Source organism: Rhinolophus sinicus, linkage group LG06 (genome assembly GCF_036562045.2).
Source record: "Rhinolophus sinicus isolate RSC01 linkage group LG06, ASM3656204v1, whole genome shotgun sequence".
Classification (NCBI taxonomy): Eukaryota; Metazoa; Chordata; class Mammalia; order Chiroptera; family Rhinolophidae; genus Rhinolophus; species Rhinolophus sinicus.
Window position 1 is genome coordinate 133,911,804 of NC_133756.1, and position 25,290 is coordinate 133,937,093.

The 25,290-nt window shown below is 45.6% G+C and overlaps 1 protein-coding gene across 1 annotated transcript; it reads right to left on the reverse strand.

Annotated features, from left to right (window-relative positions):
* Positions 1 to 19,518: 19,518 nt before the first annotated feature.
* On the reverse strand, positions 19,519 to 24,758 carry DBX1 (developing brain homeobox 1). Its single transcript, XM_019742603.2, has 4 exons — positions 24,201 to 24,758; positions 23,435 to 23,536; positions 21,304 to 21,506; positions 19,519 to 20,835 (listed from the first exon to the last, which is right to left on the reverse strand). The coding sequence occupies exons 1-4, from the start codon at positions 24,565 to 24,567 to the stop codon at positions 20,479 to 20,481; spliced, it is 1,029 nt and encodes a 342-aa protein (XP_019598162.2). The 5' UTR covers positions 24,568 to 24,758; the 3' UTR covers positions 19,519 to 20,478.
* Positions 24,759 to 25,290: the final 532 nt, after the last annotated feature.

A 25,290-nucleotide genomic window follows, 5' to 3' on the forward strand; every position in this document is an offset into this window, starting at 1 on the left:
TTCTGATTTAGGAGGACCAGGGTGGGGCCTGAGCATGTCCATTTCTAACAAGCTCCTACGTGACCCCAATGCTGGGGGCCCTGGACCACACTTCAAGCAGCGAACCATATCAGAATCCAACCTGCCCCCCAGTCAACCCTTTGGCACAAAAAAGAATTTTTCAATGTATTGAGTACCTATTAGTTGCCCAGTGTTTTCCCAAATCCTTCAATATAATCTGCAAAATAACCCTGAGGAGGTAAATATTCTTACTCCCATTTTGTAGGTGGGGAAGAAAAAAAACAAAACCAGACTCAGACAAAACGACTTACTGAGAATCCTACAAGCCAAGCGGTGAGGGCTGGGGTTTCAGCTTCACCTTCTGACCCTACATCCTGCCGCAGTGGCTGTGTCTACGCTCCCCAGTCTGTGCCGCCGCCGACACCCACGGCGGAGCAGTGGGAGTGGGAGATGACATCACATCTCAGGGTTCAATAGCAACAAAAATGGAAAGGCTTGATTTGAAGCGAGGCCTGTGGGGTCACTGAAATGGATCCTACACAGCTTGCTCAACTGATAATGACATGAAATACCTAACTCATTGAAATGCACAACAATGGCCCAGCCAAGGGGAGATGAAAAATCCAGATGTTTAGCACAGGCAGTTTTTAATGCCTGTTAAGAAAAATGAAGGGGAGCTGGTGCAATGGTTGGCAACCAGATATCCTGAGTTTCCAAGATTTTTCATGTCATGTTCTACCCTACTGCCACGCAATATATTCTCATGGTACCTAGAAAATATGACCAGCATATGCAAAGGGCATGATGGGAGGACTGTTAAAAGAAGGGAACTGCGCTGAAGTACTTACAGTGTGCAAGATTATACCGAGAATTTCATCTTATCACATAATTACAGCACCTCTAAGAGGTGGGTATTATTATCCCCGCTTTACAGGAAGAAAACTGAGATGAGTAATGTTAAATAACTTACATGGTAGGAATGGAATTCTCAGTTTCTCTAATTCTAAAACCCATGTCCTTTCTGCCACACGAGGCTACTACTGTCACCGTAGGTTGGATTTGGAGGGAAGGATTACACATCCCTTCTGCATTAGTTGTGTAACAAATTACTCCCCAAAGTGAGCAGCTTAAAGCAACCAACATTTTCTCAGTTTGTGTGCAGCAGGAATCCAGATGTGTCTTGGCTTGGCTAGGTCCTCTGGCTCAGGGTTTCTCATAAAGCTGCAGTCAACATGCCTTAAATACTTACAAAGAATATTTAAAAGCAGGAACTATATAAGCCATCATATTTAATGGTAAAATATTGAATGTTTTCTCTTTCAGATTAGGAGACAGATAAAGATGCCTCCTCCCCTCACTTATCTCAGTAGAGACCCTAGTAGGTACAAAGAAGCAAGCGACATCATGAGGATTGGAAAGGAAACAATTAGATTGTCTTTATGTACTTAGGTAATCCAGAAGAATTCACAGATTATTAAAAATAAGCTGGATAGTACTTGCTTCCGTAGCACATATACTAAAATAAGTTGAATAAATTTGCTGGATATAAAATCAATACACAAAAATCAGTTGAACATCTATATGCTGCCAAAAGTTTAGAAAATTAATACCAATTTAAGAGCATCAGAAATATCAAATACTTAGAAATAAATACAACATAAAATGTGTAAGAGCTCTACATAGAAATCTATAAAAGATCATTGGGAGAAATTAACGAAGCCCCCAAGAATTGAAGGGATATACTATGTTTATGGATTAGAAGATTCAATGTTATAAAGACGTCAGTTCCTTCAAAATAGGCTCGAGATTTGATGTAGTCCCACTCAAAAGCCCAAATACTTTTGAGTTGACAGGATGATTTTAATATGTAGATTGAAATGCAACAGGTGAAACAGCCAATGAAAAACGGTTAAGAGATTTTTTCTGCCGTATAGCAAGACTTGCTATAAAGGTCATTAAGACTTCGTGGTATTGTGGCAAGAACTGACAAATAGTTCAAGAAAATAGAATAGAATAAACGTTCCCAAATAAACCTGACGCATGCTTGCTTTCCTACATGGGAACATCTCAGACCAAAGGAGCTATTTTGTGGACAAGGGAATTTGACAAAGGACACATGACAATAGAATCCACTGGTTCTGACTGTTTCCCCGAAAATAAGACCGGGTCTTATATTAAGTTTTGCTCCAAAAGACGCATTAGGGCTTATGTTCAGGGGATGTCCTGGAAAATCGTGCTAGGGCTTATTTTCCGGTTAGGTCTTATATTCAGGGAAACACGGTACTATAAAGCTGGAGGTCGGACTATCCTCTTTAATGGCTCAGTTAAGGCACCAGCTTGAGTAAGACATTCTGTGATGGAACACTCTTCTCCAGGGCACAGCATACATTTCAACAATCAGCTATTGTTGGTTGCAAGTGCCCAATAGCTAGAGTATATGAGTTTGGGAACTGAGGAGCAGAAGTAGGAAGCAACCCACCTGGGGAATTTTTTGCTTCCTGTTCCTGAAACTTTAGGGTCTGAAATTAGAGGTGCTTGTCCCTGGAGTGTAGGGGGCAGGCTGGGGGTGGTGGGGGGAGGGAACTTCCAACACCGAATTTAAAACTACCTCTGCTACTTGATTGCCTGGGACTGCTCGTGCTGGTAATGATAGGAGTTTTACTAGGTTGGCCAGGTAACTAACCCCTGATTCTGATGAGAAGCTAGGGCTGCATCATGCAAGCAGGCAGAAGTATGTCTGGGACTTGGAGAACTCTCAGGGATACCTCAGAGGCATTTCCATGCCTGGTGATAACTGAATGGGCACCTGCAGACACCACAGCCTGACAAGACCAATGTAAACAGTTGCTCAGACCCTTCAGGAATGAAGGTTTGGCTCATCCAGGACTATGAGAGAGCTGACTGGGAGGGAGGGTAATACAGAATGGAGGACTGAGAAAGACGCTGAATAGCAATGGTGGCCTTAGGACTGCTCCACGGTAGCAGTGCTGATTAGCTTGTTCTACTAACCCTCCCATTCTGAGTCTTTTTTTAGAGATTAGGACCAGCCACCACCTTGGAGCTTCAATAGCAGAGTGGACCCAATGAGCCAAATGAGTGGTCTGAGCATTGCAAGGCGTGGGCTGCAGCAGCCACTGCTGAGGCGTCAGTCCGTACTCCTGACTTCACACGAGCCTGCCGTGGACACCTGGTGCTCTGACAGCACCCTCCACAGCCCCTGCATCTGTCTGCTGCTCTGCCTGAGCCCATCCCCCAGTGCCACAGAAGCTTGTTCAGCCCAGGTGCAGAGCAGCCCACAAGGGACTTAGTGTCCCAGGGACAATCTATACTAAGGTACGGGTGTTAGTGGACAAGTGGGAGGAGGCACTTTCTACAAGTCTCAGAGATTCCTCAATGGGGCTGAGCTCCAGTTGCCCACAGTGGCAATTAAGGAAACTTTAATTGGCTTTCTCCCTTCCTTGTCACATTTGTGTCTACCCCCTCACTCAGCGTTGTCGTGCGGAGGAGGCGCCTAGGGCATACCCCCAAGAGTGAATGCACCTTAAATTTTGTACCCAAGATACTTCACTTGCCTCAGGCCTACCCTCAACTGTGTTTCCTGACACCACAGCACAAATTAGCGATCCGCTCCCAACTCCTCTCTCAGGATCTGGTAAGACAACTCAGCCATTCCACTCTATTTTCTTTTTTCTAAATGAAAAATATGCTTTACTTTTGAATGTCAGTAAAGATTTAATTAGAAGTAGCTTCAAAAATGGATGGTTAGAGAGATCCAAGATGGTGAAGTAGGTAAACACGGTGTTTGTTCCTGGGCTCCAGCAGAAGGATGGTGACTCGAGGAGCATCAGAGACATCCGGGGAGAGACTGAGTTGTGTGGCTGTAGGGCAAGGACTGGATGGCCAGTTGCCATTTTCCCTGTGTGGGGTCCTTCTCCTGTGCAGGCGGTAGGCATGAGCCATCTTTCCTCTGTTGAGCACTAACCCCACCAATTCCACTCTTAATTGTTATTAGGGATTGAATTGTGTCGCCTAAAAAGATATGTTGAAGTCTTAACCCCCAGTACCTCAGAATGTGACCTTACTTAGAATTAGGGTCTTTGCAGATGTAATTAGTTAAGATGAGGTTATACTGGAGTAAGGTGAGCCCTGAAGGCAATATGACTGGTGTCCTTATCAGATGATAATGTGAAGGTATGTGGGAAAAGCACCATGCAGGATGGAAGCAGAGGTAGCAGTTGTGTAGCTGCAACCTAAGGAGGACCAAGGATCCATGTTCCTTGCTCCCCCCGGAAGGTAGGAAGAGGCAGGAAAGGATTCTACCCAGAGTCTCAGAGGGAGTATAGTCCTGCTGACACCTTTGTTTCAGACTTCTAGCCTCTAGAAATGTGGAGAAATAAACTTCTGTTGTTTTAAGCCACCTAGTTTGTGGTAATCACTGTGTTTCCCCGAAAATAAGACCTAACCAGACAATCAGCTCTGATGCATCTTCTGGAGCAAAAATTAATATAAAACCCAGTCGTATTTTACCCTAATATAAGACCAGGTCTTATATAATATCATATAATACTGGGTCTTATATTAATTTTTGCTCCAAACGACGCATCAGAGCTGATTGTCTGTCTAGGTCTTATTTTCGGGGAAACACAGTAGTTATGACAGCGCTAGGACACTAAAACAGTTATATACCCAACAGAAATGCGTGCACACACACACAGACACACACACACACACACACCCCCCAAAAAGTATGTACACAAATGTTCATAGCAGTTATAATGTTCAACAAAACCTGGAAACAATCCACACTTCCACTGACAGTAGACTGACAAATAAAATAGTAATATGTCAGCGTCATACAGCAGTGAAAATATTTGTCAGTGGACATTGAGTGAATGTTGGGTGAAAGCAGCCAGATACAAAAGGGCGTTAAATGTCTGGTTCCATTTATATAAAGTCCACATTACCATGTAGGGGTGGGTGCCTGCGTAGGTCATAAAAGTATAAAGAAAAGCAAGAAGGGCACGGGCAGTGGTCAGAGAGGGTGAAAGGCTTTGGGTTGCTGGCAGAGTCCTATTTCTTGACTTGGGTGGTGATTTCATGAGCAGTTGCTGTGTAATTGATCACTGAGCTGTATATCTTTGTTTTATGCACGCCATTCTGTGTTATACTTCACAATAAGGTTTTTTTTTTAAAAACCATACACGCCACCGCAGGCTGCCCACCCAGTCACTCACCCAGAAAGCACCACAGGGCAGCCAAGAATGCTGCTTCGGAGACTGAGCAGATTCCGGTTTTTCACCTCGATCCCATCACTCGCTCTAGGTTTGAGTTCTCAGAAGATGGTTCCCAAATCTGTCAATCTAGGACACTGTGTTTGTCTACCTTGACACTAACCGATGTGTGAACATGGACAGGTTAATGCCACTTTCTGACGCCTTAACTCCCTCTGGAGTAAAGTGAGACATTGGACTAGCTCCGTGGTTCCTTAATATGGCTGATCACCACTGCCCAGGAAGCGCGTTGGAGACAGACTGTGGCCTCCCCGCTTAGCCCTGAGAAATCAGAATATGCTGGGAGCGCAGGCCTCTCCCAGCTCCTGCATTCCAGGAAGGCCATTATACCTCACAGTGACCACGAGGGGGCAGAAAAGCTCAAGAAATGCCACAATGCCAATCCTCCCCCTGGCTGGACTTGGCTTTTCTTGGCAAAATTCTCTCTCCCTCCCTCTTGCCCTCTCGCCACTCTCATTTAGGTAGAATAGTAAAAAGGATTGGCTATGACCCTCAGAAGATTAAGCATAGTATTTATCCCTCTGCCCCATGCTAAGGGGACGAAGCTGCGCTCCCTATAATGGGAATAGGATAGGAAACAGAATTTATATTTCAGGCATCTTCTCAAGCCAAGTAATTTGCCTTCATGGATTCATGTGACCCCCATAATAATCATGTGACATTGGTATCATCATTCCCACTCAATAGAATGACTGGTTAAGGGACTTGTGCAAGGTCTCACTAATCAAGGACCGAGTAAGGATTTGAACCCAGGGCCTGCCACTTCCAAAGCTTGGAATACACCGCACCCCACTCTCTGCCTGCAGCTGCCAACGCGCTCACATCCACGACCTCATTGGTGGTCTGCCTCAGCTCTGGAAGTGAGCCCAGAAGGCATTATTACTCTTAGAAGAGGAACCTGAGGCTCAGAGAGGGAAAGGAAATGGTCCCAGAACACACCCTAAGCTAATGGTGCTGCCAGAACAAGAACCCAGGTGTTCTGCTTTCCTTCCCTGGGCAGCTAAGGAAGCAGCTAGGTGCACAGGCTCTGGAGCCATAGAGAATGGGTGCAAGTCCCAGTTCCACTATTTGCAAACTATGACCCCTGAGCAAGCTATTACTCCCTAAGCCTCAGTTTTCTCATCTGTAAAATGAACATGATAGTATCCACGTATAGTAGATGCTCTTTTCTTCTCAGCATCCATCATCCACTTCTTCTTAACTGGACCCTGATATTATGCAGGTATCTGCCCCTCCCCCACCGGCCATGCGCCTCAAGGAGGCTGACCCCATTCTCTCTCACCCCAGGGTGGAGTTCACGGTCTAATATTAAATCCAGTCCATTCCCTAGGTCTTGGGTCTTAAATAAACATGATGCTGCTTGCAGGAGTTTTTTCACAGGAAACAACTTCTGGGAAAGTTTCTTATTTCTTCAGAGAGCTCCTCAGAGGAGATCACGTCCTCTTCCAATGACAATTGTCATGTCTGGAAGTGACCTGGACCCGGTGCTGTCATCTTGAGATCAGCCTTGGGATGAAGCTGCCTGGAGGAGAGCAGAGCAGAGGTAGAACCGAATTTGCCCTTTGTTGTGGAGCCAACTGACTCAGGTACAACAAGAGCTCACCCTCCCTTGGGACTCGCTGTTCAATGGAATAGCACAGGGTATGGGCCTGAATCAAGGTTTCTGTGACTAGCCTTTGGGAGCACCTGCCTGTGGGAGACACCACCTGCTGAGACAACACCTGTACATTGCTGAGCTAAGTGCCCAGTGGCAGCAAGCGCTCATCCAATGGGAGCTGTTGTCCAGCTCCCTGGTTGCTCACAGCGGCTCAGCCACTCTGTATGGTGCGGAGAGCTGGCTAAGACCCCACGTTCCCTCGCTAGCCTGCCTGGGTTTAAATCCCAGTTTTGCCACTTACTGGATGTGTGACCTTGTGCAAGTCACTTAACATTTCAGTGCCTCTGTTTCCCCACTTGTGAAGTGGAGATGATAATAACGATACCTTCTTCGCAGGATTTTGTGACAGTTACGATTAAATGTGTTAAGATGTGTAAAGCTCTGAGAACAGTGTGTGGCACATTATAAGCTCTCAATACATGTTAGCTGCTAGCATTATGAGCTCTCTTTTTAAAAAGTGGCCAAAATCTTGCCAGGTAGGAAATGAGTGTTGGCCGCCTGCCTCATGAGGGCTAACGTAGTTACCTGTGATGGGAGTGCTAACTAGGGAACCTGGGTCCCAGTGGAGATGCTGTCATGAACTTGTTGTGTGACCTTTAGGGAAACATTCCCATCTCTGGCCTCAGGATGGTCAGATATGCAACAAAGGCAACGTGCCAATGAGATCTCTTAAACTGCTAACCTCTTCCATTGCTCCCTTGGCTTGGCTTTGTCTCCTAATGTGAGCCCTGGGCTGCCTCAGGTGTTGGGACATGGAAGAACTTGCAGGTGTCCATCTGTTGGTGGGAACCCTTCCTCTATGTCCCATCTGGTGGATGTCCCAGGAAGTCCTGGGTTCATGGTGAGGTGCAATCTGTTTTAATGTTCAGCTGCTGCCGTCTTGAAAGTCTTAATTTTTCACAAGAGGCCCTGCGTTTTCATTTTGCACTGGGCCCTGCAGGTTATGTGGGGGACGCTGATTTAGATTCATGAGCCTGAGTCATGTTGTCCATTCATTGAGCTGAGGAGTGTGTGTGTGTGTGTGGGGGGGGGGGGGTCATTAGCCACACCCAGACCATGTGCACGAAGAGAGGGTAAAACATGCCTACCAGAGGAACACTAAGTGTTATTACCAGAGGGAGGGCATGGTTGCTATGCAGGCAAAAGTGGACGGTTGTCTGTACAGACACGGCAGTGGGACAGTTCCGAGTGTGTAGAAAACCCTCAATCATTATGTCTGAGTTCTTCCTTACCCAGAACAGCTCACAGTGTCTGTGGTTCTGTGGAGGGCATCACACAACTGTGGCCGTAATACTCAGCCTGTGCTTCACTCTTCGCATGCCAGGATCCATGCTAGGCATTTACTATGTACTGTCTTATTCCACCCTCGTAGTGACCCTAGAATCTGAGTATTAGTAACCCTGCTTCGTGACAGGGAAAACTCAGGCCAGTGTCTTTTCTCCTCCGTCTAGTGGGAGAACCCGCTGCAGGGTGCGGCCCCTCTTAGGGCCACAGGGGTTGAGAAGCCCACCCTGTGTTTCCCAGCCGTCCTTTGCCTCCCCTCACACTTCTCTTTACTGCGATGGCCTGTGTCTCCTCCTCAGAGACTGTGAGCTGGAAGAGTGCTAACTCCATCATGTGGTTGTCGTGTCTGGAACAGAACTCGGCTCCTATCAGTAAATGGGATAAGGACATAGAATAAAGAAAGATAAAGGGAAACTCAGACCTTTAACGGATTCAGCATCAGGCAGAAAAACAAGGATGGAAGTGAGGAGGCAGGATGGTAGGAGGCAGCCGAGTGCAAGGAAGTTCAGAGGGTCAATTCCATAGGTGTGCAGGCAAAAATAAAGTTACACCAGCAAGGACAAAAAATATCTTACAAATGAGCAGCTACAGGAATAAACAGACCTACCTGTGTATCACATTGGTAACAGAACTTTGTGTAATTTAGTGGAATATAACTTTAGTGGAATATAATCCTGGATTTACTTTGTAGGTGTGCTGCTGGTAATGGTATTGACATAGTAATTCCAATACTGTTTCATGAGTAATGTCGGTTAAAGCAAATACATTGTCTGGGGTAACAATAATTCTTATGAAGGGAGATAAAAATATGGAATGGGGAAGAAATGAGGAACCCTGTGCTACTGTATTAAACTGGCGATTATCAGTGTGATTAATGCCTCTCTCTCTCTCTCTCTCTCTCTCCCTCTCAATAAAGCATAGAAGCAAAAGTATTATACTGCAAATAAGCACACTTAGAGGCATATCTTTATTTCTAAATACCATTCCCCACAAAAAAAAATAGACCTAAGTTTCTTGGAGAAGTGGCTGATTTCAGGTACAGGGCAGGAAAATTACAAGGTCAGCCTCAAACAGCTATCTGGCTACTCCGGAAAGCATGGATGTGTTCAAGACCTGTTTGAGACATGTCTAAGAAACCTGGGAGCCAGCTTAGAGGGTCTGTCATTGGCTAAGTCTGGGATAATTGAACATCAAAAAAGAATAATGGTGGTGACGTATCATAACATAATTGAACACATAAAAATCCATGGGTCCATAGTGATAACAAAAGGCTGAGGGTACCACCATTTAGAGGCATACTGCTCAGCCATAGCCCTCTTTCTTTTGTCAGGCAGGCTTTGCGGGACCATTTGAAAGAAGCTGTGGAGACGAAGGAGAGGAACTGTACATTTCTACCTGTAAAATATTAGGAAGCAGAGACTTTGTTGTGAGAGAAGAGGCATTTACTCAACAATTTTTTTAAATGGAAAATTTCACTTAAATTCCAGATTTCCAGCTTCTCCCAGGCAAGCTGACCTACATTCCCGTGTGGAAACAATCAGCTAGATGAGCAGCAGCCAGTCTATTCAGTAAGCTCTGCATCCTCCAGCTCACCAGAGTCCCCACCTGTCACCTGCCTGGTCCCTGGAGGCATCAGCGTTTATGACCACTGGTTTAAACTGTAGCACCTCTGTGAATTAGTGTCTGTCATTCAGTTTCAGGTGTGTGTGTGTGTGTGTGTGTGTGTGTGTGTGTGTTTGACAGCATTTGATTCAACATTTACTAACAGGACAATGGAGAGAATGAACAGGTGAGCTCCCACTTGTGAAGACTAGATTCGGGGGGACTGTTTCTTGACTTCACTGTAGAATTTGGGGCATCAATGTTCTCTTTCTTGGACCTAGAGTGTCCGACCTCCCCCGACTTGTCATGTGGATGTCTCTTCTTTACCTTCTGGTCTGGGGTGGTGGGAGAGGGTTCTGATGTGAAATAGGAGGAGATGCAAATAGAACTGGAGGAATACCATTCCCTACGGATAAGGAGCAGAGTTTTCTCAAAATATGGTGGAGGATTTTCTGGTTAATTCAAGAAGAAGGAGGCCCTTTGGAAGAGAGGCCAACTATAATAATGGGGTAAAGTCAAGGACCAGGCACTAGGAGAAGGATTTAAGTTCTTAGCTGCTGCAGAAGACCTTGGTGGTTGTCTACCCAATACTTATCCTGCCCTTCTGACAGAACCCCGATTTTGCTCAGACAACAATGTGCCCAGCCACAGAGAGTGAATCGTGATTGGCCCAAGGCAAAAATGGCAGCTCCATTGCTTGTGATTGGTCTAGGCATGGGCATGGATCAATTTCTGTCCAATGAGAAGAGATGTCTGCTGGAGCATTCTGGGAAGGATTTTCCTCTGAGATAAAGGAGATTCATGTGAGAAAAAAGATCCCTGTGCCCATCTTCCCCTGTTCCCCTTTACCAAAACCCATACCCTCTCTCTCCCCACCCCCCCTTTGCAGGAAATCCCATATCCCCCAATATCCTCTTGCTCCTTGCCTCTATTCATCACCTATCCCTGAGCCCACCGCAAGGTCCATACCCTCAGAGAAGGCTTCACCACCTAGAGCACTCTCATTAGTTGTCTTTTACTTGATCTCCAAAAGCCTGTGCTATCAGTGTTCTGTCCTGCCTGTGTATTGACCAACCTGTTCTGTGTGGCTGCCTCGTCCCATTATACAGACTGTCAGCCTTGGCATGGGGGGCAGAGCACAGTAATGTGTGCCATGGCTTTCTCTGTATTCCCTCCCCACCAACACACACACACACACACACACACACACACACACACACACACACCTGTAAACATAACCAGTACTCAGCAGAGCCTGTTGGAGGCCTGACTAGCACCGTCTGGTCGCACACCAGCTTCTGCTCTTCACTTATGCTCCACCCAGCTCCACTTCCCTTCCTCCTCCTTTCAAAGCAAGAATTGGGTGTGTATCCTGTCTGTGTCCTTAAACTTCTTCTAATTCTATGTACATCTACAACAAGGTGTATTTGTCTAATATTTGAAAATTTGGTATTTCACCTTTAGGTTTTCAGGTTTTCAATTCATTTGGAATGAATTTTTTAATTCAATGTGGTCTCAGGATCAAAAGTCTACATAATTTGGGGGAGGCAGTTGTCCCAACATCCTTTATTGACGTGCATGTTTCCTCTCCATCGACCTGAAATGGCTTCTCTATTGAACAACAAGGTTTCATGTACGTTGGCTGTTTCTGGAGCATTTGTTCTTCAATTCACTTCCCTTTGGCTTACACCCCCGTTTCTCAAGTAAAACTGGTCTTCTCAGGGTCCCCGGTGATTGCTATATACTTAAGTCATTACCATTGTCACCTTTATTGCCTTTTTAGAAATTTCAGGAGAATTGGCATCCCCCTGCTTCTTGAAACATCTCTCCTCTTTGCCTCTGTGACTGCGTCCTCTCCTGGTTTTCCTCCTTCCCTTAGGGCGGGCTCCTTTCCATCTTCTCTACCCAGTTCTGGCACAAGCTCCTCCTCTTCCTCCTCCTCCTCCTTCCTATCCTACCCTACTCTGACTTAAAAAAAAAATGTACACAAATAATACATGAATACATTTCCAAAGGAGACAAATGAAACAAGGCATAACCATAAGAGGAAACATGCAATGTCTTTTCAGCACTGCCTACCACCTGCTTCCGCATTGAGGCAATTAGACAGCTGGGGGGGGGGGGTAGAGAATGTGACCTGCCCCCAGTCCATTCTCCCCTTCATCTTCTGTTATCAAACTGCCTAAAAGGTAGGTGACATTTCCAGTGCTTACAGCTCTGTGTTGTCCCGAGACTGGGTTCTCACTCACAGTAGAGAAGTAGAACTGCTATGTGCAACCGCAGGGACGTTCCCTCAAAGGAGACGACGTGTCCTTTTCCTTCTCTTTGCTCTTCGCGGCTGTTTGATAGCCAGACCAGAGCAGCACTTGAGACCCTCCAATATGTGGTTTTTTGTGTTTTCTTTCCCCATACTAAGCAACTCTCTGACGCTATCTGGGTGTCCTGCAAGTCAACTCAGTTCTGACACTATCTACCTGGAAATAGTGTCATATCCCACAGGTTACGGGCTCAGTCCCACAAGACGGCTCCCGCCCGCCCCACTTCAGGTGCCAATCACAAGTCCGGGTTGTTATCTGTGCTCCTGACTGAGACTGGCTATGAATTAGAGATTCTCATGAACCCCTCCCTGGGTTTGACGAATTTGCTAGAGTGGCTCACAGAACCCAGGAAACCAATTTACTTACTAGAGTACTGGTTTATTATAAAAGGATGTAACCCCCAAACAACCAGATGGAAGAGATACATAGAACGAGCCATGGGGAAAGGAGCAGGGAGCGTCCATGACACACCACTCTCCTCTCCACATCTCCACTTGTTCACCAACCTGGACGCTTTCTGAACCCTTTCCTTTTGGGTTTTTATGAAGGATTCATTACATAGGCATGATTGATTAAATCATTGGCCATTAGTAGTTGACTCAATCTCCAGCCCCTCTCTTCTCCCTGGAGGTAGGGGTGGGACTGGAAGTTCCAACCCTCTAATCACATGCTTGGTTCCCCTGGCAACCAGCCCCCATCCTAACATGCTTCCCAAAAGTCACTTCATTAACATAAACACAGGTTTGATTGAAAGGTGTTTGTTACGAGCATCAAGATACTTTTATCACTCTTATCACTTAAGAAATTCCAAGGCTTGTAGGAGCTTGGTGCCAGAAATCAGGGGGAAGCCCAAATATATATTCCTTAAGTCACAGTATCACAGACCCCAAAGTGGGAGCTGTGTATTAAGGAAGACGGAGGAAAATTGAAAAAGGTTGAGACAATGATGATCTTGGAGCCACCATTCCAACCCCATACTTGTATACAGGAGAGAAATGTGCGTATTTTTGTAAACTTGTCATTTGGGATTTTCTCTCACTTAACACCCAAAATTGATCTAACTCAGTCTCTATACCTTTAGGAACTTTATTAACAAATATATCTTTTCTTTTTCATAAGTGAATCCATATATGGCTCAGTGCCTGGCTTTTTTACTGAACAATACATTCCTCAATGTCCCTCTCCTTCCACATTCAATTAATTCCCACAACCTGTGAATTCTCCTTTTGGTCCCTCAACTCTCTTCCCCCTCACGGTTACTCCCTTGGTCCCAGCGACCATCATTTCTAACTAATGATCATTCTGTTTTCATTCTTGCCTATAGATAGAACCAGCTCATTCTTCAATCCATTCTTTATCTAGTGTTCAGATGATTTAAAAAAAGAAAAAAAGATCTCAAGTCATGTCAATCCATGCTTAAAACTCTCTGTACTTTCCTGTCCCATGTAGAATGAAATTTAAGCCACTTAATGGGCCTACAACGCTCTGAGGGATTCACTCTTTGCCCATTTGTCCAACTCCATTTTGGTTCAGGCTACGACTCCATTCTCCTTGAGTACATTGTAGCTCTTAATTCCGTTCAAGCATTTCCCACCTCTTCATGCTCTTTGCAGGCTGCAATAAGCCATCTGGAGCAACATGTGTCCCACTGGCTCCTTCTATCTGATAAAACATCACCTCCTTAAAGAGGCTTTCTCTAGCTAGCTTTGTATCCTGTTTATTTCCCTTAAAGACCTTATCCCAATTACTAATTATATATGCATGTGTTCATTGCCTTGGTTATTATCTTCCTCTCCCACTGAAATATAAGCTCCCTGAGACAAAGAACCGGTTTATTTCAGGTACCACTCCATACTCAGGAGCAACCAGAGATCCACACACAGAGAAGGCACTCGGTAAATACTGGTGAAATGAAAAAACCCTGACTTAGAGCACAGAAACCTGGTTCAAATGCCATCTTCATTGCTTACAGCTGTGCCACCTTGGGGAAATCAACCCACCTTTCTGAGCCTATGTAGAACACGCAGGAGATGAAGCCTGCCCTGATTATGTCATGGAGTTGTGAAAATCGAATGGGATGATGTAATGCAAAAAATTTAAACTCTGAACGAATGTGAAGGATTAATTTACTATTGAGGCAAAGAAAACAGGTGAGCACTTCGTATGAGAACCTATTTCCTCAAATATGTGTACCTAACATAGGCCTCTGTAAACTAGTGTGTCCAAGGCCTTGTCAATAATTAATAATTGTTCATTCCTGGTGACTGCCCCCATAACACAGCTTTAAAGGGAGAATTTTCTTGCACTACAGACCTTAGCACTCTTTACGTCATCAACCTCAGTAAATGAGTCCTTTTGACTCGAGAATGAGGAGTTTAGGGGCAGCTGCTAGTTGAAATGAAGCTTTTTGCTGAGAACAATAAAAACTCAGCTCTCTCCTCACCCCTTGATCTGCTTTTCTTAGTTTGTTAGTGATTGCTGGGGTGTGGTATTTACCAAAAAGTTTAGGGAAGTGTAGGGGGTGGCCTGTCCTGTCCCATTGGGATGCCTATTTGGTGTAAATAATCCTCTTTTAATCACAATCTAAACATGGTCCTAAAAAAGATGTTTGTGCCAAAAAGAATTCCAGAAGGCATTACCCTGATGGTGGAGGACGGGTAGAGTAGGCATGAGTGGGGTGAATAATAGAATCATCAGCCTTAGGGAGCTTGGGGGGGTGGGTACACACTTTGTTGCTTTGGATTACCAAAAATTGAATTGAAACTTCATTTTTCCTCCTAATAAGCACCTTACTCTAATAGTATTTTTGCCATTTAAACTATAAAAAACATGGTTGTGTTTTTCTCCCTAGCAACACATACAACTAACTATACACATTTGGGTTTCTTTAAAATGAACATTTTGGGATAATTTTGGATTTACAGAAAAGCTATGAAGATAGTACGGAATTCCTATATGCTTATCGCTCACTTTCCTTAATGTTAACAACTTACCTCACATGGTACACTTGTCATAATCAAGAAACCAGTAGTATTGATACATTATTATTAAGTGAAGTCAATGCTTTATTATGATTGCCTTTGTTTTCGCCTGATGTCCTTTTTCTGCTCCAGGATCTCATCTGGGATTCCATTACATTTAATTGGAATTAAATGAAACAGCGTCAAAAATGTCATTTTTTTTTACAAAGTAAAACCATCAACTTAAAATCAAGGAAACACTTTTTTTTTTTTTTTTTTTGGAGTGTGTAATGTTGCAGACTTATGTAAGTCTTTGCCAGGAAAACCATTTCTATAATTAATTAATTCTGTCTTTCCAAATTCAGATGGTGTGACTCCAGCTAAAAATACTTTTTAAAGGAAAGAGTAAATATTTACGAAAAGGGCCCCTTGTTGAGTCTGAAATTGGTGGTGGGGCAGGAGGAGGGGTAGAGATTTGGATTTTATGGTGCCTCTGCCCTTAGTGGAAAGAGAATGTGCTGGAATCTCTGCTATCTGGATAATTGGGGGAAAGTTACTCAGCCTCAGTTTCCTATTCTGTCACATGAGGATATTGGGCCTTTCATGCAGGGTTGTTGTAAAGGTTAGAGGCAAAATAAATGAAAGGTTTAGCATTATGCCCAGCACATTAGGACTCAGTAGTCATTCTTGTTATTCTTTTATGTTTAAAGGAAGGGAAAGAGACACATTTTGGAAATGTTTTGCTTAGTGGCTGCTTGTTTTAACTTACTACCTCTGAGTAAAAACGTTTCTTTCTTTCTTTTTTATTTATTTATTAAATTTATTGGGATGACAATTGTTAGTAAAATTACATAGATTTCAGGTGTACAATTCTGTATTACATCATCTATAAATCCCATTGTGTGTTCATCACCCAGAGTCAGTTCTCCTTCCATCACCATATATTCGATCCCCCTTACCCTCATCTCCCACCCCCCACCCCCCTTACCCTCTGGCAACCACCATACCATTGTCTGTGTCTATGAGTTTCTGTTTCTCATTTAAAAACGTTTCTTTATAACATCACTGTTTACAAACACATTCCAGAAACGTCTTTCTCTCTGCTCTTTCTTGTATGTCTTTCTTGAAAGAATATGGTACGTGGTTTCTTCTTCCTACCCAATAAAAAATTATACCATCCTTCAAGGCTTTGGGCAAATTTCTCCACAAAGCCTTCTTAGATGCTCTCAGTGCTGGGGAAAGGGCATCACAAGAAACATCTCTGAGGTGTTTCCTAATCTGTAAAATGGGATTAAAAAATAAGGAAAAAATTTTTAAAAAGGAAATAATGTATATAAAATGCTAATCATCACATCTAGTACAAAGTATGTTCCTCTAAAGAAAAATAATAATAGCTTTTCGTTTAGAGAGTGACAGTGAGAATGGAAAGAAGAGCAGAAAATATATTAAGGATTTACATACAGGGACAGTCCTTAGTGGTTGATTCCTTGTATGGAGTAGAAAAGAAAGGGAGAGGTCAGAAATGGCACTTAGGTCCACAATTTTTGAGCAAGAGAAATGAAGGCACTCATAGAGTTAGGGGCAAGTTTTTGGGGTTTTGAGGGGTGTGTGTGTGTGTGTGTGTGTGTGTGTGTGTGTGTTTGCTTTTGGTTTTTGCTTTGTTCAAATGGGGTGTGGCAACTAGAAGACTTGGTCCTGGGCATGTGGTCCTTGGTCCTGGGCATGTGGAATTTAACAAGTTCTTGGGACCCCCGAGGGCAGGCATCCAAAGATTGTGGACTATCTGGGTGTAGAGCTGAGGAGAGAGATCTTTGAGTGTCCCTTCCTTTCCCGTTCCCTTTCTTTCTTCTTCCCTTACTTTCTTACCTTCCCTCCCAGCCCCCAACAGCCTAAGTAATCCTTCAGCTCATTTGAAAGATTTATAACTTCCATACCTATGGTTTAGACTCTAGAGTGTCTCTGAAGGTCCTTTTAATTATTTATTCACATATTAAACACCTAATATGTATTAGGGACTGTGAATGACACTAGGGAAACAGTATGCAAAACAGACCTGTCCTCACCCTTGTGATGCTCAGCTGAAAGAGACACTAAAGTGAGCCCACGTTCGGTATTTATAGTTCTCAAGAGATAAATAATGAGGAGTAGCATACACTTTTTAAAAAATCTCCAGCGTATGTTTTTTTTTTCCCTTTCTGGGTTTTCACTTTTAGGTTGGTACAAAAGTAATTGCAGTTCAAAAGGTTAAAAATAAATGCAAAAACTGCAATTACTTTTGCATGAACCTAATAATATAGAAAAACACTTTACATCATATAATGTTTCTTGCTTTGAATTCTACCTTGTCTTATGATAATATGATTACAAAAATATTGCTACCTCAAAGCTTTTCACTTGCATGCCATAATTTTGACAATTGTTTTGGGTTTTTAAGTCTTCTAAATGTGAGCTATTTTTCCAATTTACTTAAAAAAATTGTGTTTATTTTTTTAAATTGAGGTTAAAAAAACTCATAACAGAAAATTTACCATCTTAACCATTTTTAATTTTCAGTTCAGTAGTGTTCACTACATCCATATAGTTGTGTAACAGATCCCTTGAACTTACTCATCTTGTAAAAGTGAAACTCTACCCATTGAACAACTCCTCATTTTCCACTCACCCCAGCCCTTGGCCACCAATTCTGCTTTTTGTTTCTATGACTTCGACTGTGGTAGATACCTCATCCAAGTGGGATCATATAGTATTTGTCTGGCTTATTTCACTTCGCATAATGTCTTCAAGGTTCACACATGTTGAGCATGTGACAGGATGTCTTTCCTTTTTAAGGCTGAATAATATTCCATTGTGTGCATACACCACATTTTCTTTATCCTTCACCCTTCAGTGGACACTCGCATTGTGGAAGCTACTGTGAATAACGTGAATGATGTGAGTGAGACTACTTCCTGGCTGTTGTGAATAATGCCTCAGTGGGCATGGCTGTGCCTCCAGAGCACTTGAGTCCAGACGTAGACTCCAATCCATCCCCGTGCCTGAAAATGGTTTCTGACTAGAACTAAGGACTGCAGGCTTCAGCTGGCACAGAGAGACAGGTGGGCCACTTCTGGTCGGGATCCCGTCTCCGGATGTCCTGGCAGCAGCAGTGGGAAGGAGAAATCACCTGAATCACTCAGAACAGAGAGAGTTTCCTGTTGAAAGGCTGTATGCCTCCCATGTGCAGGATGCCATCTGCTAGGCCCTTCCATGTGCCGGACCCTGTCAGACTATGTGTGGAGGGGGAAATGTGGGAGGCTCTTTGAAGTTAGATGACAATAAATTCCCACAATCGTGTACAAACAATAGTGAAAACAGTGCTCACCAGTATCAGGAACAGGCCAGCAGACTAGGACAGCAGAACCTTAGCATGGAGGGGGCTTGTGTCTTTTGAAAAGAGAGTTAATTGTGAAAAGAATACATTCAAATTTCAAATATAATGCAAGCTACTCAAATTTAGGCTTAATAACTTCTCTCCCCCACCCACCCCTAGCTGACTACTGGAGTGTTGGTTAGGATACTAAAGAAAGTGGATCTGTGTGGCTGATGTGACAGACTAATCTCTCAAAGGACACAAAAGGCCTTGCCAGGGGTCTCAGGTGACGTTCTTTACTTCCTAGGTTGCTGGTGAAATACATCAGTTCTGTTGAAAGCTAGTCTTTAAAGAACTTCAGTTTCACTTGGGGTCCCAAGTCATGCCTAGAGACGACATTCCTAATAAAATGAGTTCATACACCAAAGTCAAGACCAACTCTGAGGTTTCCAGGAAACTAGGAACTACGCCTTCAAGGAGTAGAAGGAAAACCAGAGCAAACTTGAACCACTTAAACTGACATTCATTGATTTCTCTCACTCTACCATTTCAGTCCTCAGAGACAAGGAGAAGGATTATTGCAGACTCCACTGGTTAAGCAGCCAAGGGATTGGTACCATCTTATTGGAGACACTTTATTTGTAACTATAGCAAATATGTTGGTTTTATGGTACAGGGAAGAAGAGCAGGTCCGGCCTGAGCGTCAGAGATGGGTTCTAGTTCCAGCGTGGCCACTAACTCGCTGGCTGCCTTCCTCTCTTGACTATCAGCCGGTACACCTCCTGTGAATTCCTGCAGCACCTGCACTACAAGTTCCATTCCTTTTAGCTCTAACGGTCTATGAATTAATGATACCACTTGGCTCTTGGCTCCATTCTACTTTTTATTTGGCATTTGTTCATTTGATACATATATACATATATAAAAATTTGTACATGGCAAAAATACAAAATAAGTATTTCTTTATAAGTTATGCATTAAACAGCTACCTTTTTTTTTTAAGTTTAAAAACCATTGCAAAAAAAAAAAAAAAAGGAAAGGAAATCTAGTCCGCCCTTTATAGTCGTTTACAATAACCTTGGTATAAAATATCCATACAACTCATGTGTACAAAATAGTGTACAGTTCATAAAAGCTGTGCAAAGACAGCAAGGTTCAGTAAAAAAAAAAAAAAAAATCAAAGAGGCTTGTGGGTCTCTCTCTGTTCACATCATGCCCAGTGCTCAGGAGCTTTGCAGGTCAGCAAAACCTTCCCAGAAATAGTAAAGGGGCACATGGTATAGTGCTTGGTGCATATACTATGGTTGCAGAAATTATAAAGAAAAAGCTTTAACACACACATACAGAAATAGAGACTGACTCTTCCTCCCATTTAGAGAACTCATTTCAGAGAGCATTGAGAATATGACAGAAAACACCCAGTATTTATGTTGCACCTTAGACCAGAAGATATTCTTTCCTTTGTGAAATTCTTGAGCTTTCTAAGGGCACTGCTGTGGGAAGACTGGGTTAGGAGAATCTGGGGTGGGGTCGGAGGCCCTCGCTCCCTAAGAAGGGCAGGTGGAGGGATCTAGGAAGCCAGGGGTCTTGGAGCTAGTTGTACACTCGATGTTGTGGCCCCTGACCCAGTTTCCTCCTGGATACGGGGTTTCCTAACTTACAGATTTTTTCGCTAAGGACCAGCAGCTTCTGGCTCACAGCTAAACCCAGTCTGTGGGAACCAACGCCCCACGGTGTTTAAAATAGCTTGCAAATAAGACGACAGGAGCCCTTGTGGAAAAGTTAACGCTGGAACCAAAACCTAAATTTAACATGTGGAGAGGACTGTGGCAGGTGGTGTGGAGGAAAGAAATGTTACTTTCAAAATGGAAGGGGCCGAGGCGCCGTTGACGAGGTGACGGTTCGACCACAAGGAGCAGCAGCGTCGGGGCGATGGAGACTAAGTGAACATGCAGACTGAATATCACCTCTTCAATTTCAAAGCACTTCGAAACAGTCCCCAGGGCACGGGAGGCTTCTAAGACACCGTGATCTCCTCCTCGCCCTCCTCATCCTCCTCCGAGTCGGAGAAGTCCGAAGGTTTGCCGGGGCTGCTGGAGTGCGCGGGTGAGGAGGGCAGCGGCCTTTCGAGCCGCGGGTCCCGCGGGTACGGAGGGCTGGGGGATGTGTGATAAGCCAGGCCGTGGCGGGGGCTGCCAGGGCCCTCGTTGTCCTCCTCGTCGTCCCCCTGGCCCTTCTGGCCCACGTCGCTGAGGTCCGGGTGCGGATTGAGTTTAGTGGGAAGGGTCTGCTCCCGGCAGCCCCCGCTAGACAGGAGCTCGCGCTCCTTGGAGTTCCGCCACTTCATGCGTCGGTTCTGGAACCAGATTTTCACCTGGTGCGCGCGGGGCAGAGAGAGCAGGGGAGAAGCAGAGGTTAGTACCGACCTTCCCCAAAGAGTGTGTGGGGCAGGGACGCCGGCTGGTTGTCGGGGGTGGGAAGGAGGCCCTGTCCTTCCCCACCTTGCCCGCTCCCCACCCCCTGATGTGAGCTCAGAGGAGTCTCAGCACTTTCCCTACTCTCAACCCCACCTCCCTCCTGCATCTCTTGTCCCATCCTCTGGTGCCTGGCCCCCTGGGGCGAGAATAGTGTCGTTGAGCTCAGGAGAGACCGGGCGCGGAGAGAAGTGGGCTGTGCTGAGCAGCCTCGAGGAAGCTGGCTCGTGCACGCATTGCCTCCCTAGACTTTATTTTCCCCATCTGTACTATGGGACCGACGCGGTTTCAGAGAACCCTCCCAATTGTGCGATGCGTGGGGGAGGGGAGAAGCCTAGGGAAAGTGGCTGTGGGGAAACTGCCCTCACTTGTGAGTCTTTCAAGCCCAATTTAGCCGCCAGCTTCTTGCGGTCCGGCTTGCTGATGTACTTTTGCTTCTGGAACATCTTCTCCAGCGCCTTGCGCTGCACGTCGGAGAACACGGCTCGACGCAGCATGCCCCGGCGAGGCTTGCCGCGCGCGGCGAGCGGCCAGGAGAAGGTCCCCGGAATGGGCACAACGCTCGAGGACGCTGCGGAGGGGTGGAGATGGGAGGTTGAGAGTGAGGCAGTCGTGTCCGTCGCCCCGCGTCACCTCCCTCCGTTTTTCTCTCTGATCCCTTCATCTCTTTAAAGCTCTCTTTTTTTTTTTCCCTTGGAGAATAGGCCAGGAACCTACAAACCTGAGAGAGTGAAAGGCGCTTTCCGCCTAAATAACTTTCCCTTTCAACCGTGCAAACCCGGATTAGATAAAACCACGGAAACACAGAAAACAACTCCCACAATAGCCTGTTTTCGTTTTCCATTCAACGGTCTCAGGGAAACAAACCTGTGTACATCAGCTAAAATAGCAACGGAAAAAATAAATTACAAACATAAAAAATCTAGCTGAGGCCACTGGGTTTCCTTCTTAAGCTTTTATCACTTTGGTGGCTTTTGCGTTCTTTAGATGAAAATGAGGTGCTTTGCTGATTTGACAGTGAGGAGAAAATCCTCTTTGGATTTTTTTTTTTAAAAAATCCAATCAGTATTCATCTTTTTTATATTAATCTTTCCTCCCCTCCCCCACAAAACGTAAAGAAATAGGCCGAATACATGAAAAGTGGCAGCTAATTAGCACAATGACCGCTTCCCAATGGGTATTGGCCTGATAAAAAGGGGGAGAGTTTCGCTTTAAGGGAGTGAAAAAAAACTCCAAAGAAACAGAGACTCTAATGAAGCGTGAATGGTAATTGTGTAGTAATGAACTAACAGAAAAAGACTAAGGACAAGCAGCGAAAGCCATATATTACTGGGACAAAAGAGATTTACACTTTCAAACTAAACACAACTGCAGGCCAGGACCACTGGGAGAATACTGATGGCAGAGGCTTCTCTTCCCGGAATCATTTTCATTAAATGGACATGAAAAGCTATTTATAAAGCTCGGGTTGTTTTTGTTAGAGCATTGAGATGAGGGAGAAAGGGAGCAAATTCCATTATCAGCAGCAGCATGAATGGTGTGTGGGGTGGGGGGGGGAGGTTGGTGAATTCTCTCTCCCCCTTTTAAAAATCAATTGCTTGTTTCTTTCGCTGATATTTGGGAGTGCTGTGGTGGTTTTACCCATCCCCCACCAGCCCAGTCTCTCGTCTCTTCATCGGGGCTCCTCTCTCTCCTTCTAAGTCTGGATCAGTTGCAGAGTTTTTGCGTTTGAGCCACAGTTTGAGTCACCACAGGGACTCCAGGATGTAAACCTCCTGGAACCTGTTTAAGGTGTTTTTTCCTTTAGACTGGGAACCAATTATGGACTTCCCTCATACTTCTTATTTTGTCAGCTCAGTGGTCCTTAAAAAAATATGGTGGTCGGGGGTGGCTGTGAGAAGAGGTTGGGAAATACGGTTGGAAAAAGAAGGTTGGGGGTGTGGGAGGATCTAGTTTCCCTCCCCTTTGGCGACCCCAGGCATCCCACACAAGAGGGCACCCCATGTGGTCTTGTGAAAAGCCCGAAGCCCTGAATGAGTCTTAAAGAGAAATTAGCCCCGGCTGGTAGGTGTCTCTGGGCGGCGTGGAGGGGCGAGGGCTGGTCTGTGTGTGGCTGCCCGGAGGAGCTGACCAATTGGTCATGGTGCTGAAACCTTTGTGGGGAATCGTGGCCAAGTGCACTAACTCTGTGGGAAAACGGCGGCGTGAAGGGATGCCAACAGCTCCTCGCCGGGAAGGGAACCGCCTCAAATTGGGACCATGACAATTCCTGCTAATTTGTAGAGCAGGGAATTGGTGCAAAGTGTCAAGCAGTCACTGCTTGTGCTAAATAGGGCATCAAATTGGCGCGACGGATTCGTGAATGTTGTACGCCTCGCAACCTCTGAACCAGAGCGTAACCCCGGGGGTGGACGGAGAAATATGGCTTCGGGGAAGGGAGCGACGGGCTGGGGCTGGGGCGCCGCCCAGCCTCGCGAAAGGGAGGAGGACGAGACCTACCTGGGAAATACGAAGATCTGATGAGAGGCTGGAAGGAGCCTTCAAAATAGGGAAAGGCGAAGGTCTTGGGAGGCACGCTCTGCAGCAAGGCGGGGGATGCTTCTGGGAGAGAGTGAGGGAGCGAGAAAAAGAGAGAAGGGGGCAGAAGGGAATTTGATTACGTGCTTGATTATTGTTGTGCACATTGATACATGTATGATTAACCCTTTGGCTGGTTTCAAAGGCACCTTCCTCAATATATTGACAGAGGGAAATTAATCTTTTCCTAACGCTGTCTCATCTGTGGAAATCCTTCCTTTCAGCCCCAAAATAGTCCTCAGAGTCGCCCCCCGTCCCCAGTCTCATCCTGGACACTAACGAGATAGGTAGGACTGGGACACAGAAGATTCGTAAATCCATGATACTAGTTAAGCCAATAAATACATTGTCTTTGGTTTAAAAAAAAAACACACAAAACGGCTCCCAGAAGCTCGAGGGCAGAAACGCAGACGCCCAGGAGCGTGCGCTCAGTTTAGCTGCACAAGGGAACTGGGCGCTCTCTCAGACTGAACTGATAAAGTTCATTCGGAGGGTGGAGCAAACCTGGAGGCTTTTCTTCCCGGGAATCCGCTGGACCCTAAGTCTCCCATTGAGCGACGTGAGGCCTCGGGGATCGTGCGTATGTGTCTGCGCGCCTGTGTGTAAGTGGGTACCCGCCGTATACAGGAAACTGGGGCAAAAAGGCTCCGCACCTGGACCTGCCCTCAGCGTTTTTGCGCTCACTTACCGGTTCTGGGTGCCGAGGAGAGGATGGCGTTCACCCCAAACTTCAGAAATGTGGGCTCGCTAGCAGGGGAGACGGTGGTCTGCGGTGATCCGCCCCGCCGGCTGCCCGGACCAGGGGAGCCCAAGTCCGAGGCCCCAGTGTCCGTGAGAGCCGCGGGGGCCCCCTGCCTAGAGGGCGACAAGCTGGCGGTGGGCCCGCTGCGGGGCAGGTAGGCGGGGGGTCGGCTGATGCGGATCAGATCCTCTACCAGGAAACTCGAGTGGCCGGAAAATGCCGACTGAAGGGACTGGGGCAGCGTTAAGGTGGGCGTGGGGCGCAGGAGGCTGGGGTACCCCGCTGGGGGTGCGAGGAGGCCGGGGAACATCATGTTAGTCGTGGGGCGGGCGGAATAACCCTTCTTCCAGTGGCCGGAGGGTAAATGCCTGGCTTCCCGCCCCTCCCGCCCCCGCGGTGCCCTCTCTCTTGGGCTTAGCAAACGTCTCCAAGTAAAGAACGATCCCACTTGGGCGCCTCCGAGTCCTCCGTGGTCCTTCCGTCGAGGTGATGGTTTTATAGTGGCCCGTCCGTTAAGGCGCTTTGAAAAGTGACAGCTCTGACAATGAAGTTCAACAAAGTTCTCCACTCGAGCTTCATTCGCTAGAGGCTCTGGGCGCTCTGATTGGCGCAGAGGTGCAATTTATGATTGGATTAGTCTTCATAAGCATCGCCGGCACAATGGGCTGGCAACAAAGGCTGGCGCGCATCAATTCTGCATATCGACCGCCTCTTGGCCATACAGTGCACCCCCAGAGCTCTTGCCCGGAGTTTTTGTTCCGAATCAACACCCGGGCTAATTAAATGCCTATTTAGAAGTTTCAGATGACATCTTGCCTCATAGAAAAGGAGTTATTTAAAGAACGCACTAAATTTATTTGCAGCTCCCCTGCTGAGCCTCGAAAAATAAATCAATAAATATTCATAGAAATTCATCTCTAGGCAATCAGTAAAATAACCCTCCCCTTTTGGGGAGGGCAGTGGAAACTTTCAAGGCAGGGAATGTGAAAATATACTCCCTCTTTCATTTCTAGCTCTACACATTACTGCAGCTGAG

Coding starts and splice junctions, on each gene's coding strand:
- DBX1 (XM_019742603.2), bottom strand. CDS start 24,567: ATGATGTTCCCCGGCCTCCTCGCACCCCCAGCGGGGTACCCCAGCCTC. Junction 23,537..24,200: donor CTCCTCGGCACCCAGAACCG/GTAAGTGAGCGC, acceptor ACTCTCTCCCAG/AAGCATCCCCCGCCTTGCTG. Junction 21,507..23,434: donor CAGATCTTCGTATTTCCCAG/GTAGGTCTCGTC, acceptor ACCCCTCCGCAG/CGTCCTCGAGCGTTGTGCCC.